The following is a 10,047-nucleotide window of genomic DNA, read 5'->3' as shown; positions in this document are numbered from 1 at the left end:
ATAATAACCTTGTACAAATTACTTCCTCATGTAAGCTTCCCTGACATCTTTGACACTGTGTCCATAATCTATTGAACTTTTCTTCTAAATCTCTGTATCTGAAATAAAAAATACAGAATAGAGTGAGCCACATGTCTGAAGAGAATAGAGGGGCACAAACCACTTGTGATTTAATAATATATAATGTTGATAAAATATAATGGAAAATTTATCTAGATATTCATGATTTCATTCACCAACTTTATACAGTAAACTCTCCTATGTCTTGCTTACATTCCTGGGACTGCAAAGACATTAAATGAGAGTAAACACAAAAAAATAGAGGTACTTAGATAATAAGCAAATATAAGATAAGCTAATAATAATAAACTTTATAAATATAAGGAAAGTAATAAAGTTACTGTATTGATAAAATGTTTGGAGAATTAAAGTAAGTTTTATAAAATAGATATCTTTTAACTAATTAATAACACAGTAGTGTTACATTAAGCATATTTCAACACTTGATAAGTCACTTCTGAAATTAAAAAATGAATGTCATTAATGTTTTTTTTTCAAATATAACATCTCATAATATGTTATAATCAACAGCTATTGAAAATTCTGGATTCAAAAGAGCATTTATTATTTCAGTTAGACAATAATAATAAATAAAAAAAATAAATAAATAATAATTTTCTGCATTTACAGGTAAGTGAAAGTATAAATGTACAACTATGTTGTTGACTGGATCTGGAGTTAACCAGCTAAAAAGTACCTAGAATACTAATCTAGTATAGGCATTAATAAACAATATAACCACAATTTGCTGAAAGTATAAATGATTTACTGCTTACTTGTTGAATTCAGAGATCAAGATTGTGGAGTATTTTGGAGTACAATGATGACATAATGGATTTTTCTGTTCAGATTCTGGCAATACAGTTTTGCATCCAAGACAAACTTCTTTTTTCTTAGTGAATGCAGCGAGGGCTCCTACTTTTGAAGTTATAATAGATTTAGTTCTTGTATGCTCACCATCTAAAAGATAATAATGTTAAATATTTATACATACACGTCACAGAGGAAAATTATAGATCTGTTCTAACAACCACTTCTGATTGTAGCATGCGCAGTATAGGTTTTAAGAGGGAAAAACCTGTACTAAGCATGCTCCTGTCAGAAGTTGCTGAAACAGACCTTATTTGTCAATTGTCATAAGATATCCAAAAAGTGAAATAAACCTGTATTAATTCAATGTACTTACGAAGAAGAGTAGAATCTACTTTATCACCAAGAAGTGGAGAAAATATTCTAGTCAATGGCTTTGATAGTTGGTTCTCTAAATAATATGTGGTATCTATTGGAATATTATTTTCCAGAACATAAATGGGGTCCTAAAATGAAGAAGAAAACAAATGTTTTTTAATTTTTTATGACAATAAATATTAAGAAAAATAATATCTTTCTTATAATTTTGTGAACAAAAAATGAAGCATCCTATCTATATACCTCAACTGAAATGTAAATATAGATAATAAAAATTTAAGTACATTTTATAAACTGATTTAAAAATAGGGAGGAGGGAGCTCTTTAAATGAACATCTTATAGTAGAGCATGCTGATGAGGCAGGAAAAGTTTTCGGACACAGTTTCTCTTTTGATTCAAAATTATAACACTTCTAAGTATGAAGAAACACCACTGAAGATTATGATCAGGCTTATTTTGAGCCACCATCAAAGATAGCTAATGAGCCATTACACACTGACACAATTACTTCTGTTATTCCTGGTTCTAACTTTTTTTTTAATGAAAGGAAATTAAAAATAACATTGTTTTTTTAAAATTAATTAGAAGAAGGGGTATACTAAAAACATAAAACTTCTAGTAATTGTTTTAACAACTTTTTAATTTATTATATACATTACTAATAAGTACAAATACATATTTTTTATTCCATTTTAAACAGTAGTCACATTTTTACAGACCTCAGCAATACACACATAATGGTTCACTAGCTTCTTTTAACACCAAATTATGTCTAGTGGATCGTATAGGGGGTTGAAAGCATTATTCCATGTGTATGTTTATGCTGATTTTCTTTGTAGTAGAATTATTATAAAGCAAGAACAATTGATGCTATTGGCATCGAACCTTCAGGTTCATTAAGCCTTTATTATTATGATATAATTAATTCTATCATTATCCTGATAATACCTGCAAATTTTTTGTTGTTCTATCCTTCATAGTTTATTACTTGAATTTTTAATTTCTTTAATTTAGTGCTATCCTTAGCCTTGGAAAGTGTACCATTAACGTACACTGAAACCTTTAGAAATATTCCTTGTGAAAACTATTCAAGATAGTATTAACTTTTTATTATAAAAATCGTATTGTTGATTTTTGTCAGACCTATGAAGTGTTGCAGCTTAAGCTATAATATTTTGTTTAATGTAAGTACCCACTATCTTTTTAATTTTACAAGTTATTATTCTATGGTGTATAATCATTAAAAGTGTCAAAAAGGCATCTATATATCATTTATTTATCTAGTAGATTATATATTTAAGAGTACATTAAACAAATTTGAGGATTTTATCATCTCTGAGACTAGATATTATGGTTTTCAGAAAACAGAATCAATATTTCTTAAATTTCTAAAATATTTCTAAAGGGGGGGGGGTAGAGATATATTATTGAGAGTATTTTTGGTTATGACACACAAACTTTTTCCAAAATTTCATGATGATATCTTGAATATTTTTTGAGAAAAATATTTTTCAAGGTGGCACATTACAGGTAGGCTTTCCAAGGCCTCGGATAGTACCAAATTGATAATACCAAAAAATTAATTAAACAACTATAAATGAAAGGGCAAGAAATTTTTTTATAAAGATTATAAAAAGATATAAATTTAATTATAAGATATTATGATAGTAATAGAATTAATTGTGCCATGTTTTATCTAAATCTGAGGGAGTGAGTGTCATGACCTATTATTTGTCATGGAATAATCTCTAAATAATGGATTATTAAACAGGTGACTTACTTCAAGTAATACTTAGTACTATTATTTGCAAATGGTCAAAGCAATCAAAAAGTTTTTAATTATTTTAAGTAATAATAATTTTAGTTGTATATTTAATTCCCTCTACTTAAAAAAAACAAAATAATAGAAAATAAAAGAAAAACAACTTATAAAAACAGACAAAATACAATTTTAAAAAGAAAACAAGATTGAACCAGGGGTAACAGAGATAATGAGGTCAACTAATTAATTTTGAAAATACTGTGTATTACAACTCAAATGATTGAAGCTCTGAAATATTGTATAAAATAACATGTTTTTAATTTCTTCTTATTAAAAAAAAAAAAAAGATTGGACCAGGAATAACTGAAATAATAGAGATAGAGTTATGTGTACTATCTCATGCACCAATTTAGATGGAGGCTCAAGATAAGCCTAACCACCATCCTTGGTGATAAAATGCATTTGTACACACTCTAAATTGTCACAATTAAGAATTAAATAATGAACACAGTAGCCGTTTCCATCAGGGTGTGGTAAGTGATGATATACAAATAAGTTTTCAATGAGGGACTTATAAATAAGTTTCACTCATTTGTGTATCCTTACTGACCGCACCCACTACCATCTTCTCATAAAATAATAGTTCTGCAACTGGGGATAGTAAATATGCTGATTATTGTGAAATCAATATTTGTGATACTGATACTAATCCAGGACTAATACTGAAAATCTTACTTCTGCCTTCATATATGCAGGAGTTGCTTTTGCACCAGAGATAATAACATATGGTACTCTATCACCAAGCTTAGGAGCAGAACCAGCATCTCTTTTCTTCATTTTATTAGCAAGTTCAACATGAGCCTGCTTTCCTGCATAATCAGTTTTCGCAAGCTCTTTGGTAATGACTAGCTGAGATATGTCTAAACGATTACAAAGTAAATCACTGATTTGTTGCTTAGCGTAACTGATTGCACCTTCAGGATCTCTATAAAAAAATATTCAAATAGCAACTGTTCAAAATATTCAACTAGCACAATACTTTTTAAACTTGCTAAGAAAAAAAAGAATGAAAATATTTACTTATCAATTAACATTTTCTGAAGGCATGTGTTCATCATGTTAGCCACAAGAGGACAATTATCTCGCCGGACAGTTTCCAATCCTTTACAATCCATTTTGTCATATTTATCAGTCCTTGTATAATACAGTCCAGCATATCGTTTTTTATTTATCAACAAATATGGCCAATATACCTTGAAATTGAAAAAGTAATTCATTATTAGGAACAAAATATACAAGCTTCAACGGATACCATATTAATTATTCATTACTCAACAAGGAATGAAAGGTGAAATCAAGGAGATTAAACCAATGGTTGTTGAGGTATGGTCAGAAATACAACACATATCTATGAAATATGGAGTTTGATGTGTGCCAAAGGTTTGGCAATGGAAAGAAAAATACAGTGGGATTACGTTGAGGGATATATATTGTAATAATTTTAAAAAATATAAAAAATAAAATAAAAAGAATTTTTGATTCTTTTTAAACTTTTCTCAAATATAAGAGAGAGAACTTTGGGTTCTGATTAAAAACACTAATATTATCAAATGGATAATGAAATTTATTCAAATTTAATAATATAAAAGACTCTTAATTTTATTATATAAAAAGAAAGAGAGAGACTCTTAATCTCAGGGCGTATGGTTGCTAGACAATCAGAATACAGATACAATAATTTCTATTAATTTAAATTAAAATCTATTTTACACATGTATCTATTATTATGCATACAAAACTAACCAAGCTCACGGTCTTCCTTGATATTCTTTGTTCTTATTTTTCTCTGGTCCAAGCGTCCTAAAATGGCTGTTCACAAGTTGCCTCTCTCACAACAATGGCTTCTCCGCTTTTCCGCTTCTAGCCGAAGTACGTCCTATCACCAGGCAATCCAACTTAAAAGTGGCCATCTCCTCTCTCGCTATCTTCGATGTTTACTGATCAATCCAAATAATCGATTTTTGTTACAATCGATCCGCTTTACTTGCCATGGTTTGTGATGTGAACAGTCTGTTGACAATTTTTATGTTTTTCTATTTCATGTTTGATTTTTCTTTTTCTATAATTACTGTATAGAAGCAACAAAGGTTGAAAAACTTTAGTCCACCTTAACACAAACAACCCAACGAACACTTTGGAAGGACGTGCACCGCCATCTTTCTTGTTTAAAAAATAACGTATTTCTTATAGACAAAGAAAACTGGTTAGCTTGCTTTTTGTTTTAAAATAACAATTAACAATATTAAAATTATACCTAAAATAAAACATATCAAAACCCTTTAAACATCAAAATATACTATTTACACAAAAAGAGCATATTACAATATAAAAAAAAATTAAAATAATACCTAACAAAATATAAACATTGTTTTTTATTTCTATGCCCCTTTTTACCCTTTCCTATACTAGGGCCCACCTAGCGTACTTTAGTATTTCTATAGCATACGGCAAGTAAGTTGTCTATAAAAATAAAGTTACAATTTGTTATTCATTTACCAACTGGCAAAAAATCATGTTAACTCTTGTTTTCTTAATAGTTGTCGAACATCAGCTACACCTTTACTTCCAGCTTGATTTTGATGTTTCTGTTTTTATATCTACCTTTTTTATTCAATGCCAACTTTCCATTTTGTTCTTTTTTATATCTTTTACCTCCTTCCGTTTCCTTGCTACCTACCATTGTATACCTGTGGTCTGGGAAAACAACAACTAAAATTGATTTAGAAATTTCTAACTGTTTCTTTACGTATTAATGTTGTTTGTCAAAGTCTAAATTACTAGATACTATTACTAACAACAATATAAGAAGCCTATAACCATTTTTTTTTTTTTTTATACCATGACAACATAAACTCTTCCTCATTTCTGAAAACCATCAGTTAGTTTTTGTAAATTCATTTTTCTTATACCTGGAATTTGAACATTGGTTCTCATTGTTATAAACAGATATATAATATTACTATCTTTTATCTTAAACATGTTCTATATTTTCATACTTAACAATATTTATGTATCTTTTTTTCTCTTTCATGGTTTTACTTAGCCTTGATGAAAGTCTACACCATTAAACAGCAGCACACATTAAATAGAATATTTCATTACTCTGACTTGTATGTGGCCATAGCCCTAACCAATATCCCCCTTATAACTTACTTAATTTAAATAATACTGGCATCTATTTACCTTTTCAAATTCCAGTTTTATAGGAGCAATAAATTTGGCTGAAATACATTCAGCAGCTTCTTTTCCTAAATCCATGGCTTCTTCAAGGGTTTTGACACCAAATTTTACCATTACTGAATCAGTATCACCATAAATAACCTTGGATATAAAATCAATTAAGTCGAGGAAAACTCATAAAATGCATTAAATAATACCTTAGTAAAGAAATAAAATACCAAAGAGTCACACTTGTATCCATTTTTAATACAATAGCGCTGTTCTACTTCCTGTTTAGTTCTTTCAATCATGGTTCGACCATAAGCAGTGACACTCTACAAAAAAAAATTAATAACCCAGATAAATTTGTCATTAATTTGTAAGAAAATGTTTCAAAGCAATTAATACTCATTTATAACAAATTATTCTTTATCACAGAATGAACTATATTTGCTGTTAGTCTTGCTTGATATACAATTATAAGCAAGACTAAAAGCTTATAATTTTTTACATCTTAACTTTATTGTTATTATTACACTAATTCAATTATAAACAACTAAGCAAATTCAGTGAGTTTCCCCTTACCTTCATCGAAATAAAAAGACTGAATCAAAGTTTATTACACATTAATTTTACGAAAATTGAAAAACTTGTGAGATAAGTATTTGATTGTGTTGACTTAAAGTATTTTATTCAAGAAAAAGATACATTAAACATGGATCTATTTCCACAAATAACAGAAATAGACTAGGAGTAAGTTATACCATAAAAGAATAAAAACCTTGCAAGCTAGTAGTGATATTAACAAACAAAGTAAAATACTGTGTATGGAAAACACTCAATAAAAGTATAGTAAAGACATGGAATAAGAGCAAAAAAAAAATGATTATCAAATATGAATAAAAGAAAAAGAAGTTAAAAGAAGAAAATACTTTTAAAACTTAAATAATAAATTAACTAATTGAAAAAAATTACTCCAGAAATTTCCAAACAAGGAAGTTTTCCAACTTGAGCTCCAGTAAAACCATAAACAGAATTTGCACTAATTTTAAGGGCCAACTGTCGTCCATCCAGCACCTTTTTCCTGAAAGGATCCGTCTCATTTGCCAATTCTTTTTTGGCCTTTTTACGGGCAGATATAAGGCTTTCTAAAATTTGAGGAAGTAAACCTTCCCGCACAGAGCTCTTGACAAAGTAACAGTTGGCTGGAGTAGCAGAATACTGATCAGGAGTCAATCTAGTGACGGAAAAAATAAATATTCAATTATAAATAAAATTACATAATGAAGATTAGTATAATTTGGGGAAATGGGGGTAAAGAGAACTACAAACATGCATCAACATAACAGTTATTAATTACAGACAAGGATTTTTTTTATATAATTGATTATGACTTTGAAGTATCAGATAACCAATTTAACTTATTCCAAACAAAATTTATGAAATATTAATCTACATAATGAAAGGTTTTGTTTACCCTAATTTATTTATAACCGACTGATTTATCAAAGTGGTATAACATAGATTATGGGCCATCATTATACTGGGATACAGAGAGCTAAAATCAAGGGTTGCAATGGGATCTTGATAGTAACCTTTGATAGGCTCAATGACAGTGGCTCCTTCAAATTGATCTTGAGCATCGACTATCTTATGAGTAGGCAACAGATATCCTGATTCAAGGCTCTTAAAAAAAAAAAAAATAAATATAATAAAAAATTGTAATGAGAAACAGAGAGTAGACAAAACAGAAATTAAATATGAACTCTATAAAAAAAACAAAAAAAAAACAACTAAGTATTGATAATATCTAAACTAATTTAAAATTACTTAAAAACACCTTTTATATATAACACTACCACTAACAAACAATTTTGAACTTTTTTAAATCTTCAAAACCATAAAACTTTAACTTTGTACTAACACAAGGAGGCCTCAAAACCTATTAATCATATAGGCAGGCCATCATACCAACAAACTCATATCTTTAGTTACAGTTACAATGTTTAGTGTCATTCTGTTATTGTGTTTCTTAATTGGTCATTAAATTAAAATATTTTATTTTTATTTTGTATGATTTACATAATATTAAAAAATTGTATACCAACCCCAGAACTGTAAGCGAAACTGGTCTCATGATCTCAAAGGGGTCTTCGACTAGCATAGTTCTTATTAAGTTAAAAGTTTACTTAGTTATAACACAGTTAATTATTAAGTGATAGTTAAGATATTACAACATCTCAAAACTTTGATTAAAGGGCTCCCCTGGAAAACCACAACGTGGTGTCAATCGGTGTCAGTGTTAAAGCTTCAGGGAAACTGATGTTCAAGTTGAGAAACTTAAATTAAAGTGATAATGATAAATGAAGATTTAAGTGGTTATTTTAATTTTTTATTTATTCATAGTTTTAAGAATAGATTAATTAACAATCCAAATTAATTTGGAACTTCTGTTTTTCAAATAATGAATAAATACTAAAATAATGAATAATGTATACATATATAGATGGTTTGTCCAGAAAATACATATTCAAGTTTAAAAAAAAAATGATTTTACATTTAATAAGGAGTCTCATGTGTCATGGCCGCAGGTACAGTTCGATATACACTTCGCTCTGTGTTTGTTACTTCGTTATAGTGGTTACATCTCAAATCCTGCTCTCAAACTTCATGAAACGTGAGTTTGTAAACAACTAAACATTTTTATTTAAAAGCCATTTTTAATAGACGATCGTTTACCAGTGAAAGCGCTAGTAGTCGGTAATTCCCCTTGGGGGTCTTACCTTAATTCTATAATTCACGGTCAAGGTGCTGTGTACTCCTATACTATCTCCGTTAGGTCGTCCATTCGAATCCAAAGACTATAGAATTTTTTTTTTTTTCTCTACTATTTATTTTATTATTATTTTTTTGCAACAAGGACTTTTAATTTCAGAAATGTTTTATTTAATATTATTATATAATTTGGTGTACAGTTTAGTTTGTTTAAAATAATTTGTTTAAGCTTGTATTTTTTTTTTTTTTTCTTCATATAATGGATTCGGACAAGAATATATCATGTGAAGACTCCGGAGAAGATGAAGAGACCCCGTTTTCGGAAATAAGCGAAACGGATTCCCAATATTTAAAGAGGCGTACTCGTCAAAAACGCCACAGAAACACTGCCCCCAGGTCAGCGGGTAATTCACCTAATAAAAAAAAGAATAAAGCGGCTAAATCCAAAAAGCCAGTTGAACCAACTAAAATTTGCACTGCAGTCACAAAACCAGAAAAGACCACAACTATCCCATTTACCAGCAATAATTCTACTGTTGTCAAAAATTTAACTAGTAACAACCCAGAGTCCTAAGGATTTTCAGATCCAGAGCCACCTCCTATTTTCGTGACCAAAATAGAAAATTTTATATCATTCGGTCGAGAGATTGCTGACTTAATCGGACAGCCAAATTTTAGATGCTTCTCACGCGTCAAAGACATAAAAATAAATACCACCAATAAAGATAACTACAAAAAACTAGTCAACCATTTCACCGAGAAAAATTATGACTTCCATTGCTATCAATTGAAGCAAGAAAAGACATACCGAGTGGTTCTAAGAGGCCTCCATTCAACCACTCCCACCGATACTATCAAAGCAGGGCTGGCAGAATTTGGCCATACCGTGAGAAATATATCGTTCGTTTTACACCCAACTGAAAAGTACCCATTACCACTATTCTTTGTTGATTTAGAGCCTGCCCATAATAACCATGAAATATTTCAGGTAACAAGATTGGTGTATTCAGTTGTCAAATTTGAAGAGCCAAAACAAAAAGCG

At 29.3% G+C, this 10,047-nt stretch overlaps 1 protein-coding gene across 2 annotated transcripts in view; it reads right to left on the bottom strand.

The window, feature by feature from the left end:
- The window catches only part of DNApol-delta (DNA polymerase delta), a 32,440-nt gene that overhangs the window by 6,512 nt on the left and 15,881 nt on the right, over nt 1–10,047 (bottom strand). For both annotated transcript variants that reach the window (XM_014435410.3, XM_024362413.2), the window contains exons 12-20: nt 7,708–7,916; nt 7,206–7,467; nt 6,470–6,565; nt 6,255–6,392; nt 4,092–4,264; nt 3,747–3,996; nt 1,247–1,376; nt 837–1,020; nt 9–98 (exon numbers count right to left, since the gene is read on the bottom strand). In XM_014435410.3, the coding sequence (XP_014290896.1) occupies nt 9–98; nt 837–1,020; nt 1,247–1,376; nt 3,747–3,996; nt 4,092–4,264; nt 6,255–6,392; nt 6,470–6,565; nt 7,206–7,467; nt 7,708–7,916 (1,532 nt within the window). The remainder of the gene's footprint in view (nt 1–8; nt 99–836; nt 1,021–1,246; nt 1,377–3,746; nt 3,997–4,091; nt 4,265–6,254; nt 6,393–6,469; nt 6,566–7,205; nt 7,468–7,707; nt 7,917–10,047) is intronic.

The sequence above is a fragment of the Halyomorpha halys genome, unplaced genomic scaffold (assembly GCF_000696795.3).
Source record: "Halyomorpha halys isolate HHAL.00 unplaced genomic scaffold, Hhal_1.1 Scaffold1581.1, whole genome shotgun sequence".
In the NCBI taxonomy this organism is placed as follows: Eukaryota; Metazoa; Arthropoda; class Insecta; order Hemiptera; family Pentatomidae; genus Halyomorpha; species Halyomorpha halys.
This window is presented reverse-complemented; position numbering and strand designations above follow the sequence as displayed.